Source organism: Myxocyprinus asiaticus, chromosome 38 (genome assembly GCF_019703515.2).
Source record: "Myxocyprinus asiaticus isolate MX2 ecotype Aquarium Trade chromosome 38, UBuf_Myxa_2, whole genome shotgun sequence".
NCBI classification, from domain to species: Eukaryota; Metazoa; Chordata; class Actinopteri; order Cypriniformes; family Catostomidae; genus Myxocyprinus; species Myxocyprinus asiaticus.
Window position 1 is genome coordinate 10038352 of NC_059381.1, and position 25359 is coordinate 10063710.

The window sequence follows — 25359 nt, forward strand, 5'->3', positions numbered from 1 at the left end:
CAACATTAAAGGATGTATTTCGCTCTGTCCCTAGAGCAGCTTTGGGAGTGGGACTCTCTGATCACCGTCTGTTTCATCTTCTTCTGACCTACAGGCAGAAACTTAAATCAGCTAAGCTTGTAGTAAAGACTGTAAAAAGATGGACCAATGAAGCAGAGCTGGAACAACATTGACTGCATTGATTTGAGTGTTTTTGAAGCTGCAGACACCTGGACGAGCTCACAGATAATGTGACATCATATATCAGTTTCTGTGAGGATATGTGCATTCCTACTAGGACTTATTTAACGTTCAACAATGACAAACCATGGTTTATAGCAAAACTCAGGCAGCTTTGTCAGGTCAAAGAGGATGCTTACAGAAGTGAGGATAACATCTTTTACAATCAGGCCAGAAACACACTGATAAAAGAGATTAGAGTGGCTAAAAGAAGTTACTCTTAGAAGCTGAAAAACAAGTTTTCAGCTAATGACCCTGCGTCAGTGTAGAGAGGCCTGAAAGACATTACTAGCTACAAGACACCATCCCCCAATACTGTAGGGAATCAACAACTGACTGACGACCTGTATGTGTTTTAGTGTAGATTTGAAAAGCCCAGTCTTACACCCCACATCCGCTCTGACATTCACTTCATACAAACATCAACACCTCCTGCAACCACCCTCCTCCCCCCTCCTGCTACTCAACCTGCACTTAAGATCTGTGAAGAGGATGTGTGCCGGGTCTTCTGGAAACCCATATGGTATTTCACCCACTTGTCTAAAATCCTGTGCTGACCAGCTGGTCCCCAACTTCACACAGATCTTCAACAGATCACTGGATCGGTGTGAAGTCGCCTGCTGCTTCACACTCTCCACCATCATCCCTGTTCCAAAGAAACCCAAAATCACAGGACTTAATGACTACAGACCCGTAGCTCTGACGTCTGTGGTCATGAAGTAATTTGAGAGACTGGTGTGGCCCACCTGAAGGACATCACTGGACCCTTTCTGGATCCCCTTCAATTTGCTTATCAAGCAACAGATCTGTGGATGATGCAGTCAACATGGGATTGCATCATATCCTGCAATATCTGGACAGACCTTCAGTTCGGCTTTCAACACAATCATCCCAGCTATTCTCTGGACTAAATTAAACCAACTCTCTGTTCCCACCTCTGTCTGTCAGTGGATCACCAGCTTTCTGACAGATAGGCAGCAGTTAGTGAGACTGAGGAAATTCACTTCCAGCACCTGTACGATCAGCACTGGTGCCCCCCAGGGATGTGTGCTTTCCCCAGTACTCTTCTCCTTGTACACCAACAACTGCATCGCCAAGGACCCCTCTGTCAAGCTCCTGAAGTTTGCAGACGACACTACTGTCATCGGCCTCATCCAGGATGACGATGAGTCTTCATACAGAAGGGAGGATGAACAGCTGGCTGTCTGGTGCAGTCAAAACAACCTGGAGGTGAACACGCTCAAAACAGTGGAGATGATTATTGGACTTTAGGAGGTAAACTAACCAATCTGAACAGCACTGTGGCAGCAGTGGAGTCATTCAGGTTCCTGGGCTCTACCATCTCACAGGACCTGAAGTGTGAGACCCACATTGACTCCACTGTGAAAAAGGCCCGGCAGAGGTTGCACTTCCTTCACCAGTTGAGGAAGTTCAACCTGCCACAGGCACTGCTGATACAATTCTACTCAGCAGTCACTGAGTCTGTCCTCTGCACTTCAATAACTGTCTGGTTTGGTTCAGCTATGATATCGGATATCAGAAGACTACAAAGGACAGTTCAGACTGCTGAGTGGATTATTGGTTGCTCCCTGCCCTCCCTTCAAGAACTGTACACTTCCAGACCGAGGAAAAGGGCTGTAAAAATCATTCTGGACCCCACTCACCCAGCCCACTACCTTTTTGAACTGTTGCCTTCTGGCCAGTGCTAAAGAGCACTGAGCACCAGAACTATCAGGCACAAGAAGTTTTTTCCCTCAGGCTATCCATCTCATGAACAGTTAAAACTGCCCAATTGAGCAATAATTATGTGCAATACACAGCTTAGTCTATTTATATTTATCCAACATATCCTACCTCTTCTACCATTACATTCCCTTGCATGGCATCTGTATATAACAGACTTTTATTTGTACATACTTATATCAGCAGTTGCCCAGGGCGGCATCTTGTGTGTGTGTGGGGGGGGGGCATGGAGGCAATCAGTAATTGCACGAATTACTGCATCAATGCAGCGTGGCATGGAGGCAATCAGCCTGTGGCACTGCTGAGGTGTTATGGAAGCCCAGGTTGCTTTGACAGTGGCCTTCAGCTCATCTGTATTGTTGGGTCTGGTGTCTCTCATTTTTCTCTTGACAATACCCCATAGATTCTCTATGGGGTTCAGGTCAGGCGAGTTGGCTGGCCAATCAAGCACAGTAACACCATGGTCAGCAAACAAGTTACTAGTAGTTTTGCGCTGTGGGCAGGTGCCAAGTCCTGCTGGAAAAGGAAATCAGCATCTCCATAGGGCAGTGGTAGCTCAGCAGGGCAGTGGTAGCTCAGCGGTTAAGGCTCTGGGTTACTGATCAGAAGGTCGGGGGTTCAAGCCCCAGCACTGCCAAGATGCCACTGTTGGGCCCTTGAGCAAGGCCCTTAACCCTATCTGCTCCAGGGGCGCCGTATCATGGCTGACCCTGCACTCTGACCCCAGCCTAGCTGGGATATGTGAAAAAGAAGAATTTCACCGTATATGTGCAAATGTATAATGTGTGATAAATAAAGAAAATTATTATTAATTATTATATAAAGCTTGTCAGCAGATGGAAGCATGAAGTGCTCTAGAATCTCATGGTAGATGGCTGCATTGACTCTCGACTTGAGAAAACACAGTGGACCAACACCAGCAGATGACATGGCACCCCAAATCATCACTGACTGTGGAAACTTCACACTGGACTTCAAGCAACTTGGATTCTGTGCCTCTCCAATCTTCCTCCAGACTCTGGGCCTTGATTTCCAAATTAAATGCAAAATTTACTTTCATTTGAAAAGAGGACTTCGGACCATTGAGCAAAAATTGTTTGCAGTAATTCGTGCAAAAGGAACCCCGACCAAGTATTGAGTGCATAAATTAACATACTTTTCAGATGGTTGACATTTCTGTATGATAAATTCATTATTCTAATATTTTGAGATACTGGATTTTTGATTTCCATGAACTGTAAGCCATAATCATCAAGATTACAAAAAAAAGGCTTTTCCACGATATTCAAATTTTTTGAGATGCACCTGTATATATATATATATATATATAGTCTTATTGTGTATTTCTATATATACTTATATTTTCTATTTGCTTTTTATTTTTTTTATCTGTCTTGTATTGTTTGTGCACTAGAAGCATCTGTCACCAAGACAAATTCCTTGTATGTGTAAGCATACTTGGCAATAAAGCTCATTCTGATTGTGTATATATATATTACTATGTATGTTAGGTACCAAAATTTTGAAAAGATGCAATTCATAAATGTACAAGCATCTGTAATAATTCATGATAACTAGATTAGTTTCAAGTTATTAATGACTGCTAGAGAAGGATTTAACCATTATAAATATATATATATATATATACACACTGTACATTTAAGTATAAGTACCAAACCTTCGAATAAATAGACTGAATAGATACACAAATGTCTCCAGAAAAAACCTCAGACTATGTTATCACAGTGGCAAGTTTAAAGTAATACCTAGCTGATTAAATACTTTAGAGCAAAGCAAATCATAAAAAATAAAAAAATTATATTACTTGTATATAAAACTTGGAAATTTTGGGGTGCAATAAATGAGTCCCAGGTGTGTATCTCCAATAAAGACAACAGGTGGAGAAAAGACCAATTGTAAAACTCTTGTAAGATTCTACAGGCTTTATTATCTCATTTTAAATAATCCTTTAATATGCCAAGCTCAAAATTACAAGAGGAAGTTCTTTTTTTTTTTACGTTTTGTTTTTATTAAAAATGGTTCAAACCTCATGGGTGTCTGTAAAACATTACAATGAAAATTCAGTCAACATAAACCCAAATGTTGATGTGTCAAATGCCCACTCGCCCCACCCGACCCCATTGAACTGTCAACAATAATAACTGCCATACCCTGATATTGACCCCAAAAACATTTACAAGAGGTGACAGGATCTAGCTGGTGCTTTCCTTTTGTCAAACATTATCACATAGGAAAAACAGTGTCAACTCTTTGGGGCCCACCTCTGCATTAAAGAATATATATATATAAAAAAGAAATGTGGCTAGGTATGTACGCTATGATTAGATCATCACTGCACCATGGCTTATTACTTTAACTCACAACCATTCACAGAAAAAAAAAATTTAATATATATAAACTGCTATTTACTTCAGTTTAAGCTACAGAGGACAACGTGCAGATTGTTAATATTTTGTATTTGTTTTTGGAGATTGTAATTAAAGATGACGCAAGAGGCTACAGCAACGAGATGCCACTAGTTTTCCAATGCAGGTATTGTATGTCCAGGGAATTAATTGGGTTTTAGACATGGTCAGGACAGGAGAGGCTTCAGTAGGACAGAAGATGGAGCACAAAAAATAAAAATTTAAAACAAAGCATTTTGCTCCCATGGTTGGAGGGTGACTTCAAAAAGGAAAGAACAGGTATGCAAGTGTTGGAAAATGTCCTTATCAGCCACTAGTCATCCTCACCATCATCCTGAAAGAGAGAGGAAAAAACTCACTTTAATTCAAGTTTTGGTGTATTTATCCATGGCAGTTTCTGAAGTTAATAAATACAAGTACTAATTGGTGCATGCATCACTAGAATTTAAATAAGGGCTGTCAATCGATTAAAACTTTTAATCAAATTAACTGCATGGTATGCTGATTAATTAATCACATATATAAATATTTGCTGAGAAAGCTCCTCAAATAACAAAAATTCAATACATAACAAAATATATCAAATAAAAACAATTCAGATACTTAAAACACATTACATTGTGGCATACAAGTAAAGCATTGATAAGACAATACAAAAAGTGGTTTTAGAATCCAATATTTTGTTTATTTCAATATTATTATTAAACAGAAGCCTACTAGATGCGCATTGCCTATGCAGCTAAAGTTACGCTTACTGCCCCCTGGACAAAACAGGTGGTACTTCAAGGTTGAATTGCCGATGGTAGGAATATTTCTTATTACGGTCGGGGCACGATTAATTGTGTACATTTTTTGAACGCGTTATATATATATATATATATATATATATATATATATATATATATATATATATATTATATACACACACACACAAAATCACACTGAATTAACGTGTTAAATCCACAGTCCTAATTTAAATACTTAAATGTTTTGTCAAACCTTCTGTTACACTACTTCAAATCAATGCCTATTTGCTCAGTCTTGACACCACACTATACTGTATTTGTTTGATATTGTACAAATTTTGTATCCGTGTTCTATTAACAAATGTGAGGAAGTTGATTTACCATTAAGAACAATGTACAAAACATTTAAAAGTACAAACTGCATTGAAATCATACTTAAGTAAAATTACGATCCCAACATTCTGAATAATTTGGCAATTTTTACTGGTATAACTGTAGCTTAAACCATTTGAACGAAGCATAATGTAAAAACTTGAACTAACTCATAAAACATTGGGTTGTTTTTTATCCTGAGGGCCAGTTTGCCTAATAAATATTTGTTAATGTTCTAACATAAATGTTAACACTTTGCAGCAGTTGTACTCATTTCCCTTGACGGCTTAATTTGAAATTCTCTCACCTCACCATCTTCTCCATCATCCTCCTCTTCATCTTCCTCTCCCTCATCTTCATCACCCTCTTCATCAATGTCCTCCAAGCCCTCCTCATCTTCATCGTCGTCATCCTCACCTTCACCCTCTTCTTCGTCCATATCAGGGACCTGAGCAAAACGAGAAGTTAAATGCATGTTCTCACTTGCATTACTGCGGGTTTTTCTTCAGGCCTATCAATTAAACTTCATACCAGGTAGTATTGCAAAGGGTTGGGCCAGATGTCATCCTTTATGACCTCCCCGAGTTCATCAGCCCCAGCATCAGAGTGATCAGTGAACCAGGTGAAGAAGCTCTCTGGTTCTTCATGTTGCCTTTTCTTCCCTGCCTTGTTCGGTGTCTGTCCAGCACGCTTTGTCAGGTCCTGGATCATACGCAGTCAGTTAATTGAAATCCAAACAGATCTGCATTAAACTGAAAGAGATTTAAATGGGTGTTCTGGGTAGAAATGAATGTGAACCTGCCTTTCCAGCCTTCCATTTAATTTCAGTGGATTTTGAAGACGGGTCCCCACTCTCATTCAAGTGGAACTCTTTTGAAAGGACTTTGTTTTCGAAGTATGGATTTTCATCGAAGTACTGCCGAGATAGCATAAAACTGGTCAGTTTCAGACTTGACTTGAAATTGCTTTTCAAACTTGACCAGACAATAACGGATACTTACAAAATCTATTCTGTAACCTGATTTGATGTCTTCAAACTCTGTGACCTCCACTCTGGTAAGATAATGAAGTGTTTCTTCATCCTCCTCACCGAGCAAGGCTGAGACTAAAAGTTAAGTAAAAAAACAAAAAATGTAAAATAGTCCATGCACAATATTAAATGAAAATAGTACTAACATACAGAAGTCACATCACAAGTGTAACATCAGTTGATCTATGGATGTTTAACATTGTAATAATTTATAATTTTTATAATTATATTTATCACATTATGCATTTGCACATATACAGTGAAATTATTTTTTTTCACATATCCCAGCTAAGCTGGGGTCAGAGTGCAGGGTCAGCCATGATACGGCGCCCCTGGAGCAGATAGGGTCAAGGGCCTTGCTCAAGGGCCCAACAGTGGCATTTTGGTGGTGCTGGGGCTTGAACTCCTGACCTTCTGATCAGTAACCCAGAGCCTTAACCGCTGAGCCACCATTGCCCCTATAAATTGTGTATTCATTATCAATTTATTGTTCTATTAACGTTATATCTGAGTTTTTATATTAAGTTCTATTATTTCTCTCACCTTGTGGATGGTTGACGAATGTTGTGACCCAGAAGTTTGGAATTTTGGCTATGAGTTCTGATCTCTTCTGGAAGAATGGCTGACGTAGTTTATTATACTTCTGCTCTACTTTTAAAATTTCCTCACTCGCCTGTTCGTTTAATCTGTAGAACAACAACAAAAAGCCATAATGAAAAGAAATGCATTTACTGCATACAACACACAGTAAATCCTTTAAGAGCACTGGCAAAAGTTGTAGGTTACCTGTCAATTTCATTTTGTACTTCATCGATGTGTTCAATTGCCTCCTGTTGCTCTTTTTCTAAAATGTAATAAAACCAAAATATTAATAACACACTATGTACCGCACAATGCATTTAAAATCACACAAAAAGCAGTTACATGCAATACTGCACATAGTTGCAAGTGCATGCAAAATCAATTTATATCTAATAGAAAAGCTCGACTTTCCAAAATCCTAAAAAAAAATAAAAAACAATATGAAGAAACAACGTAAAAACGCTGTATTAATCAATAATCGAATATAAACAAAGTAACATGATTCGGGCCATTCGGATCTAATTGAAACTAATAACTGAAACAAAAGTGAAAACGGCGCAAACACTAGGTGTATCGGTCGACCAGCTCAATCCGGTCCTGTTTCAGCAGCTGCTGCGCAAGGCCGCGAGGTTTAAACGCACGAGGAGGCCACACGCTAAGCCATTTTACCTTCTTCCAAATGTACAACGCATCTCCTGTACGTGCATTAGCCGTCAAATAGCAGACGTTAATCCGAGCACCATGAAAGCAGCACTTCTACAAGTGATTTCTAAAGCAGCGTGGTTCGGTGACACATGCGGGAATAGCTCGTGATGGCGGGGGGAGACACAATAACCAGTTAGCTTATTAGCACACAACATGGGCTCCATACAGCACACAATTAAACACATTCGTTTCGGACTTTCCAAAACAGCATATACGTTAGAAGTAATAATGAAGCCCCACTGAGAAATGTGCAATTTTATTACATCGAACTCAGCGCAAGCCCCGTGTTCGTCGCGAGTGGCACAATGAAGCCGACGCGCGACGAATCATCACGGCCTCCGGTGCGCGCGACATCCTTTTGCTTACATTGCCGCGCAAAAATCTACTTTTCGTGGAATCAACGGGTACGGACTCGGGCTTGTCTTTAGAACTGAAATACATGCAGAGTAACTAGTTAAAACGGGGATTCGTGCTTTAAACGCAAAAGGTGCAAGTTCTTGAAAATGGCGGTGCGCAAGGAGGCCGCCATTACTTTACCCGAGGTCTCGTCCGCTCCGTCGTGATTCGAGTTCTGCTCCTTTCGGCTCACTTTCGCCGCCGATGCCGACATTATTCCCCCACAGCCGAGGATTTGCCTTCTTGCTCCCGAAACAAAAACTCGAGGAAAGCGAAAGAAGGGGCAAAATAAAGCTGTTTGTTGCTCAGTTAAGAAGTGCGAATATCACAACGTGTGTTGCGCTTCCCCTCCACACTTACAACACACACACTCAAATGTGAGATGCGCATCACACCACGCGCCTCCTCTTTTCTGACACCCGCCGCTACTGTGCTGTGCTCGCATGCGCGCCACCATCGGCCGTCCCGAGAGCGCGCTTTAGGAGAATAAAGGAGCCATGGTTTTTCTATTTTTAATTTTAAAAAAATGTTTTTATTGCTGTGATAAGTACAATGTTACAGCAAAAGTCACATTTAGAACAATAACAACTAAAATAAATAAAATAATAATAATAAAAAAACTCAAAAAGTGTATATTGACTATTTTAAATGTACAAAGTATAGAAGGTGATACATTATAACATATACAAGGTATATAATAATATTCAAAAAGTAAGATTTAAGGCTTTACAGAAATTCACACTCTTTCTGGATTTGCTGGGGTTTTTTTTCTCCTGTTAAATGTATCAAATTATCGACCTAACTCTATCTTGAAATGTGTAAAATGAGTTTTTTTTTTTTTTGTGATGTCCATTTACATTTATGAATGAAACATTTTCCACAAATTAGCAATACATTTATAATATACCAAACTACTACTGGCAAAATAAAATAAAGCATCTATTTTCCCTTAAATGTATATCAATAGCAGTATTCACCCTAATAAAATACTCTAAATCACACAAGAACAGTTTTGTATAGACACAGTCAAAGAAAAGGTGCACAATGCTTTCAATTTCAATGTTACAAAAAACACATTTTAAATCAATCTCTTTCCTAAATCTTGCGATCACCTGTTTTACAAGATAAATCTTGTGAAAGGAGCCATGCTTCCTCCTGGAGAGATTTGAGAGCGTCGAGTAGAATGTGTTAAAATGTACCCCCAATTAAAAAAGAAAGGCTGGAACGTTGTATAGAAGTATACTATCCAACTTGACTGGAAGTGCCATAGAGGAACTGCAGTGAAATATCACTCATTCATTTTATTTTCTGATTAGATTTAGAGCATAATTTCAATGAGAATGTCACAAAAAAAAAAAATGGTTAATAGTAAAATACTTGTAAATGCGTTGCCACTCTTCTTAAAGGTGTAGGAGTAGAACTGGGCCTCTACATGCTAGCAAGCATACTGTGGAGTGATAGGATAAAGACTTTCTAAAGAAATTATACTGAGACTACCAGTCTTTTGTTGTACTGTCTCTTTACCCTGTTGCTTTCATTTCTGAATAGATGTTTACTTATCTTAAAAACCTCCAGCCCACAGTTACATTCTTAAGTGATTCTTTATATTTCATATTTAAGCTTTAAAACCAATCATATCCACAGCCTAGACCAATATAATGATTAAAATATGCTTGAGAACAAGACATGCATTTTTATTTTAACAATATTCAGGTAAAGACTGACTCATTTTACCTGGTGAACACAAGCTGGTGTACATTATGTACACTTCTATACTGAAAAGCTTTTCATCTCAACTAACTTTTCATTAAAAGTTGTTAAAATCATTGGCAGATACTTTGAAACATGATTAATATATGCATTCATAAACCTGCACGGATGCAGAAGACAAAAATTGCAACTCAAGAGTTGGATTGACCGATTATTTTAAATGTGTATTTCTATATGTGGATATATGTTTTACATTTTAAAATAACTTATAATCGATATAACAAACAAAACAAGTTCAGTGTGCGGCTGTAACCTATGCGTTTCCAAACACATACGTCACTCGAGTAACTTTGTGAAGCCAGAAAGTAGAAAATTAGAAACGACAGGGAGCGGCGCGTTTTTTAAAGTAAAAGTTTGAGTTGAACGCATACATTTTTCATTTACCTTACAATTAATTAGGTTCTGCAACCTTTGTTATCGTGGCCATAATTAATTGAACCGTTATGCATCTACCATATTTGTCAAAAAGCAATTTTGTCAAAAAATACACATTTCAAAACTTACAAATAACAAAGCTAGCAACTTCCAAAAATACTCTCTATTTCTTTTCTCGGCTTTAAACAACATCTATCTATCTGTCTGTCTGTCTGTCTTTCTTTTTTTGAGTGAAGAGATGTTATAGCCTTCATTCTTAAAGTTATAGTTCATCAAAAAAAAAAAATAAAAAAAAAAAAATAAAAAAAAAAAAACATCTCTGTTTATTTACTCACACTCATATTGTTCCCATCCCATATGACTTTTTTTTTTTCTTCTTCTTCTGGGAAACACAAAAGGAGATGTCAGGCAGTGTATTAGTCCTAGTCACTATTCATTACATCTTTTTTCCATACAATGAAAGTAAACGGTGACTGAGGCTGTCATTCTGCCTAACATATCCTTGTGTGTGTCACCGAAGAAGAAGAAAAGCAATACAGGTTTGAAATAACATGAGGATGAGTAAATGATGACAGAATTTCCATTTTTGGGTGGACTATCCTTTCGAGCAAAATCAGAATATGTCCGAAGTCACCACGACACGCGAACGCTTCAGACTTTTATTTTGAAAAATGTCTCCATTAACTGGAAGAAGAACAAAAAATGTGTTACACACAGTTGTTTCCAGCTTCACAACGGTATAGGTTTTGGCTTGGCAGGGGACGGGGAAATACTACCATCACTCAATTGCTGGGATTTCGGGGCATCTGAGATTTTCTACAAGATGAATGCCATTCCTTTTCTGCAATGAAAACAATAGCTCATGTTAATTCGGATGCATCTTAAGAAGTTCTCCGAGGAGCACAAGGTAAAATATAATTGTGAAGTTATTGTTCTCTTTTTTTATCGGTGTTGTCGATTATTCTTTTGAATTGTGTCCCTTTGGCTTGATTGTGGACGGAACTGTCGGCAAAGAACGCCTCAGGCCCTCAAGGAGCGTTTCGAACTTTTGTTTTCGAAATGGAATGTCGGTATCGTAACAATGTACCTTGAATGAATGACCACTCGTTATCGGGGTTCGATGTCATCAGTTACATTGTTTCAGTTTGCTGAGTTGTTAGTCTTGCCATAAAAGGAGCTCGAACGTTTCTAATAATGAAAATGCAAACAACTCAGGAGTTTGCCAGCAGTGTCACTGATAGTTAAAATGATGCATATTTAATATTGAAGGCAATTAGAAGCTTGTATGCATTGACTCCATTTGGTAAATCTTTCATTATATTTACTTGGTATGTGTTTTTATTCTTCTGTCAAATGTATCAGTTGCAATTCACTTTACATTAATCCACACTACATCTCCAGAATGTGTCAGTAATGACAGGTGATTTCCTTTACATTTGTTTGGAATAGGTTCTTCTAAGTCTAGGCTGTCACCCATAGTTTTTGATGAACTACTTTGAATTGGATTGTAGCAGGCAGCAGAACATTCCAGTCAACACAATGTTCCCAAACATCCGAAACATTTTGTGGAGTGCTTCAGGGTTGAATATGGATAATATCAAACCCCCATTGCATAAGGTCATGTCAGATTGGCCAGAATGATTATAATAGATATGTTTAATGTAATAAATCTGATGGGAGTCGGAGGAGGGCTTTGTTTAGGTTCTTTAATTGAGTTTAGGCATTTCTGCCGGAAAAAGTAATACCTTGAATCAGAGTCTATGGAGTATGTGAGGTTTTCATAATTACTTTTCAGATTCTGTTTTAAAAATCTGTTTTTAGGGGAACGGCACCTGAGGAATATTTTTCTTGGTCCGTTAGAGATTAATCTGTCATTTTCATTGCTTTCAGATTCAGATTTGGTTAGTCATACGTTGGAACTGCCAAGATTCAGCATGTCAGTTTTAACTTCAGTTCCTGATGGATGAAATCAAATCCCTTTCTACATTTTTCTTTCTCATTGAATATCCTGTTTCACTCATAAATGTTTCAGATTGCAAAATTAAAATGGGTTGCGAATGACGTTTTTTGTTGACTTTAATAATTTCATGTGATTTATAAAGAAACACATTTATAATGGTCAGTTTCACATAAAATAAGGGATAGTTCACCTAAAAATGAAAACTCTTGTCATTATTTAGTCAAGTCATTTTTATTTGTATAGTGCTTTGCACAGTACACACTGTTTCAAAGAAGCTTTACAGAAAATTATGCTGTAATGTCTTAAATATCCTCATTAAAAAATGTAATTGAAAATCATGCCTTAAAATTATTTGTCTTTAGTCTCCCAGAGAGCAAGCCAAAGTCAACTGTAGCAAGGAACCCAAAACTCCATAAGATGTTAGTTATTGGAGAGAAAAAAAAAAAACCTTGGTAGAAACCAGGCTCCGCAGGGGGAGCCAGTTTCACTAAGGCTATACAGCATGAATATAATGCCAATATCAGTTAGCTATATGTGTTAGCTGATATTTATGAGTAAATCACTCACATATGCAACCAAACTTCGTACTAATATATGCGACTAAAATATGTTTGTTATTAGCCACTGGCTAGTAAAGGTGCAGATTTCACTCACTAGTGATTGAGTTATGTAGTGGGGAAGAACTTAAGCACAGCGATTCTTTTACTGAATAAAAAGCTGCCTTTTACTGGATTTAGCCTGTGTGCTATGTCTCGTGAGCACAAATTCTGAAGGAAATTTACCTTTTTTTGGCTACAGTGGGTCCTAAGGTGTCGTGATCACGCTGTCACCATTGCTTTAGTTGAGCCGTGATATGCCATAGTTACATTAACATTGTATTTAGCGACGTCAACTCTTATTGTGCTTAAACTTTTCCACGGACAGTTTTCACAACAGAACTCCATTTTACAGCATGGCTACAGACCAGTAATATGCCTGTTGGACATCTGTTAGAAGGTAAATATGTTGCGAAACTCAAGAGCTGGTAGATTTGAATTTGAGAACTTGTACAATAAATATTTGCACACGTAAGTCAATACATATTATGCAGGTAAAAGTTTCTTTTTCGCTCGTTCTGTGAATTTTGTGTCCAGAGACGAGATCCACACAATCCATTTTCATTTCATGTCTCTTTTAATCCTTTCTGTTATTTACAGTCTGTTGGTGATCAAAAAGTAAAAAAGAAATATTAATTCTAATCATACATCGCACCGTGCAACTTCTTTCTTGTTAATGTGCGATGCACTAATTCAACCGTAAACATTTGCTTGCAGAGCTGCCAGTTAAACCCCTTAAACTCGCTATATCACAAAAAAAGTTTACGCTTAAAACATTCAAGTATAGTCAGGCAAATGAGGTATCATTTGAAAGCTTAGAATCTGAACTTTTCAGAGGTCACTTCTGCATTTGTATTACTTAAAATAACAAAATAACCTCAAAACATTTGTGTTGAAAATTAGCGGCCCCCAGAGGTAATGGGGTAGAAATATTTATATAAAAGTAAAAGTACTTCACATAGCATCTAAATGGTAAGTCATATATCAAATGAAAGCTCTCATTCACGGCAATGTGACTGCACATTAATGTTGTTGCCCTTATACCACAGTTTAAAAGATTTTCAAAAGAATCACAGTGAAATATGATTTTTGTAAGTCATCAAATATGTCTAATTTATGCTCCAATAACTGCTGCTGTAAGCCTCAAATAGCCAACATTGTTATATATGCTTTTACCTTAGGTCTGTGAGCTTGCTTGGCTGAAAAATCCAATGTGATATCTTAGATGTCCAGAACAAAATATGTCATCCAAAAGGAAAAGCATGCAAAAAAAAAACTCAAAAAAGTTTTTGACTATTGATATTAAAAGGGGGGGGGGATCTTAGCTTCCTAATGACACCTATATTGAGCTTCTTGTCCACTCAGAGGCTAAGATATTCAATGAATCAACGAGGGTGATGCTTGAACTGAACATAAGACTGAATGTCTATGGACGAGCGCATCTATGTGGGCTAAAATGCGTTAAAGCGCCACCTACATTTCAGATTGTATATTGTGACGGAATGTGATGGAGAAAAAAACTTTTCTAGTGCTTACTGCCATCTAGTGGAATAAAATGAGACTTTTAAAAGTGAGGTAGATTGAACAGAACTAGAATTACATGTTAACAAATTTAGGACAACAAAAAAAAGTTTTTTCCTCTTTAATTTCTGTTTATCATAAGATTATAAACACGTACAATATTATTTATGAAAAATTGGAGTCTTTTTTAATTTGGGGGGTTCTCTGAAAAAATTAGACAATTATTCCACAGTATGTGTGAATGGTGAGCTTTTAAATTGAAGTGTGAAATGTTTAGTGCTTGTTATAGATATCAATGTAAATACTTTATTGTACAAGTGCATCCAAAGAAACATGTAACAAAATTTATTTATTTTTTATTTAAAGTGACAATCATACATTATTAAATATTTTAACTTCAACAAACATTGTAAATATTGAAGAATTTGAAAAATATGCAGCATTAATGCAGGTTTTTTTTTTTGTTTTGTTTTTTTTACAAAACCTAATATTTTTGCAAGGTACTTTTGATAAAGTAGCTCTTAAATTATTCTTTTTATAATATAAGTATTAAATTATTGTTATATGTGGAATTCAGTTTTTATTATTATGTTCCAAACTTGTGAAAAAAGCTAAAATGTGATTGAAATGATAAAAAGCGAAATATGAAATAAAATTTACAATCTCGAAAACTATATCCTTTGGAGTCATATATAAATGAATACTTTATATATGTGAAGATGTTTCCTTTTTGGTTTGCTTAATATCTTTTTCAGTTTTCAGTTACATTACGCTTACATGTCGTCAAAAATTTGGAGAGTAAAAACTAAAATTTACAAGCCAATGGCAATTCTTTCTCCAATGTGTCAGTAGAGGGTTACCTATATTAATTTAGTGAACTGAGTAGATTTTTTGATAGTTTTTGAAATGAAACTATTTACTCACATTATTCAAAACCCAAATGCCTTTTTTTTTTTTTCTTTTTTTTTTTTTTTTTTTTTTTTTTGGAATAAAGGCCTTTAACATTTTGCTTATAGCACATACATACTGATGCTTTTCAATATTCAATTGTTGTCCTTCTATGAGCATTTCAGTCAAAATGGCAATTTGTAATTGTTTTAGCCGGGCAGGCGGAAAAACTGCCAGCAAACTCAGTGGGACGTCCGATGGATTAGACAGAGACACTGACCCAGTTGTATCTCTCTTGTGCAGACTGCACTCTGCTTGAGCACAGTTTAACAGCTCTCAGAGGAATGATTAAACTGAGTACATGCAGTTATTTTTAAAGTACTTATTGCTGAGGCCCTGCACAGATGTCTCACTTAAAGGTAACAACCTTTAAAAGTTGGAATTCTATAGTGCATCCTGACCATGGGCTGTTTTGGGGTTTTTATTGGCATATTTGCATTTTAAAGCCTCCTGCAGTAAAAATTGCAGTATGTTCAGTATGTCTGTGTGGAATCAACTGTCCAAACAAACCCATTCCAACCCCCAACCACTCCACTCCCTCCATACTGATGCTCAATTAACAAGCTGCTGCTGTGTCAGATCTGCAATGAATTTCCATTAGATGCATGTGTATTTGCTCTGGAATAGCAAAGGGATAGTTCACCCAAAAATGAAAATTCTGTCATAATTTACTCTCCCTCATGTTCCAGCAGATTGCCAGATCAGGAGTGGTCACTGTTTTTGTGGGCCTTCAGAGATTCCTGGGTTGTTTTATTCTTCTTGGCTCCTCCTCTCCCTCCAGAACCAACCTCTTAGAGTGCTGTTTATTTTTCAAAAGCTTCCTATTATTCCCCATGAGGTCTAGGGAGTCCCTGCTCCCTTCTAATGTTGGAAAAACAGGCCAAACTTCACTGGCCTTCCTTTCAGATGGTGAGGTAACAGACCCAACATCTTTACCACATGGAACTCCATGGACAAAACAACATCTGTTTTTCTTGAGCACCCTGCTTTTGATTTTTGAGATAACTTTTCAGGATTGTTAACTTCTATTTCTCTTTTCGCACATTTCTAATGAGTATTCTGAGTTAGAAACAGGGTCCGTTTTATCAGCCCAGTTATTTTTGCTTATCCACAGCATTGGACACGTTTTCTCACCGTACGCTACACATGAGCCAAATGACTTTCCACCATTTTGCACATATTCAAAGCGCCGTCAGACATTGTTACTTCCACAGTCAAACCGACCACACAAGAATGAGTTTGGACATGATTATCAGACAAAGGCAATGTGCCTTGTTGGAATATTGAAACTTGAATTTTGAAATGTAGGTTTTTATTTATTAATTAATCAGATATGCAGTTCAGATTTAAAATGTTAGTGCTATGTAAGATGCAAGTATCTAACTAAACATGCAATATTTGCCCACTATTTTACAATAGAAAAGTACTGACTGACAGTAATTTCCAGGAATGCAAACTTACTCACCTTTTGGCCTTTATCACATTTAAAGCTTTTATTCCAAAAGTTATTGCATTCTGTGCCTTTGTGGCTTGGGTTTTTATTTTACTTTCATTTGACTATTGTGCATGTAAAGTTGTGTATCCAGTCTATCTCTATGCAGCATGCTGTTTTGTTTGGACATCTGTGTTGAGAATCACGGTCTGAACAGGTGCTCAGGGGCTTTATGCACCTGGAATGACCATTGATCCCAAGAGACCCATCCCTCCTTTAAACGGAAACAGCTTTGAAAAGGTCATTTTCTATAACCTTATTATATATACCTTGCTTCCCATTGGCCAATGGCCAGACTTGTTTTGAGAGTGAGTCCTAGAGTAAGTGTTATATGATTATATGATTCAGTCTTGGTGGAAATATTAAATCTGTTGTTTTTAGTACTTAATAACATGAGTGTCCTATACACAGCTCCGATTACATTGGCTTTCATCAAGGTTTTTCTGTTACCTGAAATGGGCCATGTACGGAATGGAATACTAGAGTACTGCTCACTGTATACTGTGCAGTGAGTACTTTTTTAAAATTAGAATGTGAAAGTGTATGTATTATGCAGCAATAAACTTTTCAAACAGTAGTTGTTGCATAACCTCATCATGTTGCATGTTTAATTAGGTGAGTTGCATCCAGTTATCTCAGAAATACACTAGTGGCCAAAAGTTTGGAATGATGTACAGATTTTGCTGTTTCGGAACGAAATTGGTACTTTAATTCACCAAAGTGGCATTCAACTGATCACAAAGTATAGTCAGGATATTACTGATGTAAAAAACAGCACCATCACTATTTGAAAAAAGTCATTTTTGATCAAATCTAGACAGGCCCCATTTCCAGCAGCCATCACTCCAACACCTTATCCTTGAGTAATCATGATAAATTGCTAATTTGGTACTAGAAAATCACTTGCCATTATATCAAACACAGTTGAAAGCTATTTGGCTCATTAAATGAAGCTTAACATTGTCTTTGTGTTTGTTTTTGAGTTGCCACAGTATGCAATAGACTGCCATGTCTTAAGGTCAATATTAGGTCAAAAATGGCAAAAAAAAAAAAAAAAAAAAAAAAACGCTTTCTTTAGAAACTCGTCAGTCAATCATTGTTTTGAGGAATGAAGGCTATACAATGCTTGAAATTGCCAAAAAACTGAAGATTTCATACAAAGGTGTACACTACAGTCTTCAAAGACAAAGGACAACTGGCTCTAACAAGGACAGAAAGAGATGTGGAAGGCCCAGATGTACAACTAAACAAGAGGATAAGTACATCAGAGTCTCTAGTTTGAGAAATAGACGCCTTACATGTCCTCAGCTGACAGCTTCATTGAATTCTACCCGCTCAACACCAGTTTCATGTACAACAGTAAAGAGAAGACTCGGGGGTGCTGGCCTTATGGGAAGAATTGCAAAGAAAAAGCCACTTTTGAAACAGAAAAACAAAAAGAAAAAGTTAGAGTGGGCAAAGAAACGCAGACATTGGACAACAGATAATTGGAAAAGAGTGTTATGGATCTTAACCCCATTGAGCTTTTGTGGAGACATCCACATCTATGGCAAGTGCTACAGGAAGCGTGGGGTGAAATGTCACCTGAGTATCTGGACAAATTGACAGCTAGAATGCCAAGGATCTGGCAAAGCTTTCATTGCTGCATGTGGAGGATTTTTTGATGAGAACTCTTTGAAGTAGTTTTTTTCAAATTGTAATAGTAATTTTTCACATTATTAATGTCCTGACTATACATTGTGATCAGTTGAATGCAACTTTGGTGAATAAAAGTACCAATTTCTTTCCATAAGAGCAAAATCTGTACATTATTCCAAACTTTTGGCCACCAGTGTAGTTATTCTGCCATTTAAGTCCAATTTTGTGTAAAATAGTCTTAACTTTAGACATCCTGACAAATAATATATCAAAACAGGCATTAAGAATCTTGACAGAAATGACTTCTGAGTAATTCGGCACATCGGATATGTAAGGTCATCTAGCACTATATGCTCTTGTGTATACTGCGCATTGTGCACATTTTGGTAAATGTGTATGACAATTTGCATATGATGCACTGTATAAAATAAAAAATATAAACTGCAGAATTAGTTAAGAGTACTGGTAGTGTGCTCTCCTGAACATAGATATGGATTTGCTTATGTGGTCCTGCATGTTTGAAGCTCTGTGTCGTTAGTGGGTGGATTTTAAGAATCGTGTTCATAAATATTGTGTTGAAGTATAGTGGCAGTGTGGTTCAAAGTGCTTAGCTTTATGCGAATACCCAGTAGGCAGTAGTGTAGTGAATATAGTGAACACTGGAAGTCTGAGTGGAACATTTAAGGTTTGGTAGAAAGTTGGCTGCAATGAGCTATCAACTGGGAAGTGGGAGTGCAGCTAACCTTGATTAACCAGAGCATTTTACTGCCGAGTGTCAATCGTTATAGGACAGTGTTCGATCCTATTAACTACGTTGTCTGTGTCCTATGCACCTGCATGCAACTATTAATTAGTGTTTATTATTTTGGATATCTGCTGGGTTAAACATCTCAAAGACCACAAGATCATGTAGATTTACACACTACAATATCAGGAAGATAAGACCCTTCCTCTCTGAACATACCACACAACTGCTTGTCCAGTGTCATAACTAGACTGGACTACTGTAATGCTCTCATTGCAGGCCTCCCTGCATGTGCAATTAGACCCCTGCAAATGATCCAGAATGCAGCAGCACGTCTGGTCCTTAATGAACCTAAGAGAGCACGTTACACCACTCCTTGTCTCTCTCCACTGGCTGCTGGTTGATGCACGTATCAAATTCAAGGCTCTGATGCTGGAATACAGAACAGTCACTGGGTCTGCTCCAGCATACCTAAAATCATTTATGCAGAGCTACGCGCCCACTAGAAGCCTGCGGTCGGCTAAGGAACGTCGCCTTGTTGTACCAACACAAAGAGGCACCAAAACACTTTCCCGGACTTTCAGCTTCATCATACCACGTTGGTGGAACGACCTTCCCAACTCCATCCGTGAAGCTGACTCACTCTCTGTCTTCAAAAAATGACTAAAAACACATCTTTTCCATGAGCACTTAACCAGTTAAAAAAAAAAAAAAATTCCTGTTGCACTTTATTCTGTTTTGAATACTATTCTGATGCTAGTGAAACTTTGTAATACGGCACTTTTCATACCACTGTCTCCTTAAGATGATTCGCTTATGTTGTCCTCTTTTGTAAGTCACTTTGGATAAAAGCGTCTGCCAAATGAATAAATGTAAATGTTAAAGCAGCTAAGCTAGTAAACCTTATATGTTTAGACTAAATCTTTGGGGGTGTTTTAGGGCACTGGTTGACTCTTTGGACTTCAGCATAGCCTAATGTTCTATCAATAAACATCACATCACCACCATGATGAGTTGTGGTCTGCTGTTGGGTGTGGTAAGCTACCTTGTTTTGATTCCTTTTCAAACATATCAACTTAAAAGCATTGTGGGAAAATATAGGGGTGTTTAGGCTAGTGTCTATCCGGGCATGCCTCATCTGTTTGGCATCAAAGTGTCTGGAAGGGTTTAAATTTGCAAAGAGAGGCAGGATAAGGGAAAGAAAAAGGTCAGAGTACTAAGCATGCAAGGGCACTGGAGTCACTGGTTTTAGATGTAGATAGAAACATTTTAGCATTTCTTAAAGTTGCCTCAACATGTTATTACGCAGTCAGACTTGTACACTCAAATGGCTAATTTTGAACACCTCCCACAGACGTCTAAATGGGACTACTAAGTCTAGTATTTTTGTTAAATTTGAGAATACGAAATAAAAATACTTGACACATGCCTGGTCTTATTGTGTGTGTCTCATTGGTGCAAAATACTTTGTCTTAGTAATCTTTCATCAAAAAAGAGGCTTCGCCTCTGACTTTTTCCCCGCTGTCACCAAGCGCTCTTATTTTTCAACTAGTGGTGCACCGATCAGGAAATCTGAGGCCGATACAGTCTCGCTTAGAAAAACACTAAGATCGTCCGATACCGATTTTTTAAAAAAGTGCTCTTTGCCACACTTTTGCAAGTTATATTGTGCAGTTATATGTTTATGCCCCACACAGTTAAATTACGGTAACACTTTACAAAAAGGTTCCATTTGTTATTTAACAAATTTAAACATCAGCTGTGTGAGTAAACATTATTTAACAACATTACTCTAGTTAACATGAACTAATTAACTTAACGTTAGGGTACGTTTACACGACAACGATGTACTAAAAACGGAAAAGATTTTCTTTTGCGTTTTTGAAAAGCTTTGCGTACAGACGACAACGTTGTCAAAACGATCCCCGTTCACACGGATCCGCAAAATGACTAAAAACGCTGTATTATGCATGCCAGGCCAGCAGTTGGCGATGTCATTTGTAAAGAAACACTATGCGCCTGCGCACATAAGCATTCTTCCACAGAGCGTTGAATACAAACAATGAAGATGGCGAAAGCATCAAGCAATTTTGTCTGGACGGATGATGAGGTTGCTTTATTACTATAATTACTTTGCTGGAGAACCGTCAATAAACTCAAAATCTTGAGCAGCACAAACACAGTCCTGTAGTCCGCCATTGTATAATTATAATTGTACTTTTGAATGTCTCACGCATTGTTTTGAAGTACTTGCGCACATGCCTATCGACTGAACTCTCAAGATTATTCAATAAACTCTGCTCATTTTTACCATCACTTTGTTTCCTGCCTTCTTCTGTATTCCCCCTGCTGACTCTTGGGCTGGTAGGAGAGTAAGTTAACATAACAAGCTGTTGATGTTGACTGGTTTTGGATATCAGACAGAACTCTGATATATGGATATCTTCTGACGGAGAGAGAGGTCTTGTGTACACTGGATCTAACATGCAATTTCACTGCCTCATGTTTTCATATTCTAAGCATATCATTGAATTCTGTACATGGCATCACATCTCTGTCTATAGGCTATATACATAAGCGGTGGGTGAATGAATTGCAGGGTAAAGGTACATCAAATAAAATTAAGTAAATAAATAAATAACATTTAAAATACAAATACATTAATACATTAATTTCAAGATTTTCAAATTGCAGGTTCTGCCTACTGTACAATGTTTACACTCCATACAAAACACTCCAAATGAATAAAATGTTGATTATTGTTAATTGCACAGACACCAGTATTCATATTGATAATTATACATCTCAAATTGATGCCTATCAATCCATCATTCTTTATGTAACACGTAATACACGTGCACATGACGTCATCGTTTTCACAAATTTGCGTTTTTGTATGTTTAAACGGAGACGATAACAGCATCGTTTTCAAAACCTTGCACTTTGAAACCCGTTTTCAAAAATTTGAGTTTTCAGGCCCCAAAATGCCGTTGTCGTGTAAATGAACAGCCAAAATGCATAAAAAGTTTTCCGTTTTGAGTTGAAAACGTTGTCATGTAAACGGCCCCTTAGTTACAACATATACTATTACATTTTTAAAATCAAAAGTTGTATTAGTTAACATTAGTTAATGCACTATGAACTAACATGAACTAACAATAAACAGTTGTAATTTTATTAACTAACATTACAATTAATTAAACCTTTTTATAAAGTTACCAAAATTACATTAAAATTACATTAATTGTGAATTTCTAACATTTGTTTTGAAACCATTATGAATAGTTCTGTTGTCAATATCAAAAGGTCATTGTGACATACCGGTAAGCAGTAAAAATCATGAGAGCATCACACACAGCAGAGATGCATTCAAAAATAATAAAAATATTTCCATTACAAGCTCTAAAACTGCTCCAGTGAGAAGTCATTAATATCTGAGTTGTTTACTGTCTTTGGCATCTTGCTGTAACACAAATCACTAATTATTAAGCAAATGCGTGAAGAAGTGGTGCAGTTATGGTTGAAATGTAATTGCTGTGATTAGTGGTAATGTGACTAACATCACTCTGATTTAAATTGAGATCCTCACAGAATAGCACTGAGATGAGTGACTGATGGATATTGAGAGCACCTGGAGAGCGCGCATGTTTGATTGACACCGCGAGTGAGCATATTGAAGGGAGTGAAGCTGAAAGTGCTCTTGATCGCTCAAACAGTCTCTATCACTCAACACAACGTCTGATTGTCATGACTCGCATTAAATCACGTATACTCAGATTTCGATATGCATGTTTATTTGTTGTTTAATTTGTTTTATACCTGTTTGCCGTGCTCACAGTGCAGCGAGTCAGAATTACTACCGTAATGACTCTAGAAAACGTAATATTCATACACATGTAATTCTTACACATTTTTAAAAACAAACCTGCATATTCATCTGAATAACAGCATGTCTGAAAGTTTAAAAACATGAATATTTAGAATTGCCAACAACTCACCCTCCAGAGGCCACACTGTCATGCTTCAAGGGCTGAGAAAGCGCTCATTCATTAGAGTAGCAGTATATGTGTGAGTCCCTGTGTGCTGCAAAAAAGATCGGCCCTGATTCTAGGCACGATTGCAGAGCGCAGATAGCACCCACTTTTCACTGTCCAATCAATTGCCAATGGATAAAATTAATTTCCACCCTACATTTTTCAGGTGGAAGTAAAATGGGTTGTAAACCCATGATTGATTTAAGCTAATTATAATTACTAGAACCTAATGTTGCTCTTACAGAAACCTTTTGGCATTTTATGGTTTATTTATTTATTTTGTTCTCCCCTTTTCTCCCCAATTTGGAATGCCCAGTTCCCAGTGCACTAAGTCCTCGTGGTGGCGTAGTGACTCCCCTCAATCCGGGTGGCGGAGGACGAATCTCAGTTGCCTCTGCGTCTGAGACCGTCAATCCGCACATCTTATCACGTGGCTTGTTGAGCGTGTTACCGCGGAGACATAGCGCGTGTGGAGGCTTCACGCTATTCTTCACGGCATCCACGCTCAACTCGCCACGCGCCCCACCGAGAGCGAGAACCACACATTATAGCGACTATGAGGAGGTTACCCTATGTGACTCTACCCACTCTAGCAACCGGGCCAATTTGGTTGCTTAGGAGACCTGGCTGGAGTCACTCAGCACGCCCTGGATTCGAACTCACGACTCCAGGGGTGGTAGTCAGTGTCTTTACTCGCTGAGCTACCCAGGCCCCATAGTAAGATATTATCTATGAATATTCTTGTATTAGTGAGGACGTTCCCAACAAATGTGGTTTTAAAAGGTATTACTATTCCTGTGGGGACATTTTAAAAAATGTGTTCCTCACAAGTGCTGTGAAACATATAAACATTTCAGTTTTCAAACAGTTTCCATTTTTCCTGTGTACAGCTGCCTCAGTCAGGCTTAGCCTTGCTGCTCTGGACTCTTAAAGCCTTTTAAGGCTATATGCTATCGGTCAGCTCTTCCAACGGGTCTGGCCTCCACCCATGATGATGTGATAAGAAAGGCAGTTCCATCCCCTTCTGACCCTCCTCCAATCATACAGTATTGTCTTTATTCAAATGCTAGCCAATGACTGTTTTCCCCTAAAGTGTCTGAGTTTACAGTGCATGTGAGGCAGCATAAATAGAAATCCTTAGGGTTTCTAATGTTACATTCAAACCGTCTCTGAGCAAGAACATAGACTTGTACATGATGTGTTCCCCCAGGAAAATAACCAGTGCTGGCGTAAGGTAATGAAATATTTAAATTAAAGCTCTGCATGACTGTATTTAATGCTACATGACAAATATAAATGTTGGAGGAAAAGATTACATGTTTCTTTTATGTAATTTTGTGCTGTAAAGATGGTCGGAATGGTTTATTATATTTTTTTGGCTAAGTTTACTTTGCACTGCATTCCATATTACTCGCAAGCTTTTTTTACATTGTCATTTTCTAGAGGAATGGGCCCTTAGAAATTGTTGTTCAATATTGATTTACTTGTGTAAACAAAAACAGAGTTTTGTTTTGTCCATTAAGTTCAGAATTTTCAGCTTATTCCTCGTTGTATCTAACTCAATTACTTGTGTTTCTCTCTATTTAGATTACGCTGTAAATGTATCAAGAACTTGGAACCAAGCATGAAAAAGGCGACCAAGCCCACGGCCGCCGCCTCAAGAACCTCAGCGGGCACTAAAGCCCCGGGCAGATCAGAGGGAAGCAACATTATGGGCACAGGTGGCAAGATGGCAAACAAAACCCAGAGTTCAGCCCAACTATCTAAGGTACCAGTAAGCTCACTTTAATTAATTACTCAATAACTGGAAAAAAACACCATAAACCAGTCTAAGGTGGTTTGCTGGTCTTAGCCGGTTTTCCAGGCTGGTTTGGTTTACTGGTTTTAGCTGGCCGACCAGCTAAGCTAGCTAGACATCAGTTTGGCCAGGCTGGGTGACCAGCAAGACCATCTTAAACCAGCTAAGGCCAGCAAACCATTTTAGGCTGGTTTAAGCTGTTTTGTTCAGCAGGTTATGGATGAATCGGTTTTATTACTTTTTAATCAATATATTTGTTCATA

General features: G+C 37.7%; 2 protein-coding genes across 3 annotated transcripts in view; one reads left to right on the top strand and one right to left on the bottom strand.

Annotated features, from left to right (window-relative positions):
* Positions 1-4422: 4422 nt before the first annotated feature.
* Positions 4423-8596, bottom strand: LOC127428411 (protein SET-like). 2 transcript variants are annotated; one of them, XM_051676763.1, is made up of 8 exons: positions 8361-8596; positions 7323-7380; positions 7080-7222; positions 6508-6611; positions 6309-6422; positions 6038-6208; positions 5819-5954; positions 4423-4722 (listed from the first exon to the last, which is right to left on the bottom strand). In XM_051676763.1, the coding sequence occupies exons 1-8, from the start codon at positions 8431-8433 to the stop codon at positions 4718-4720; spliced, it is 804 nt and encodes a 267-aa protein (XP_051532723.1). In that variant the 5' UTR covers positions 8434-8596; the 3' UTR covers positions 4423-4717. The 2 variants fall into 2 exon arrangements, with proteins under 2 accessions (XP_051532723.1, XP_051532722.1); XM_051676762.1 differs by having other exon boundaries at positions 5814-5954; positions 8361-8595.
* A 2499-nt stretch (positions 8597-11095) lies between these two features.
* The window catches only part of LOC127428408 (cytospin-A-like), a 45689-nt gene continuing 31425 nt past the window's right edge, over positions 11096-25359 (top strand). The window contains 2 exon segments of the mRNA XM_051676759.1: positions 11096-11271; positions 24886-25066. Coding sequence (XP_051532719.1) covers positions 24923-25066 — 144 coding nt within the window. The 5' untranslated portion in view covers positions 11096-11271; positions 24886-24922.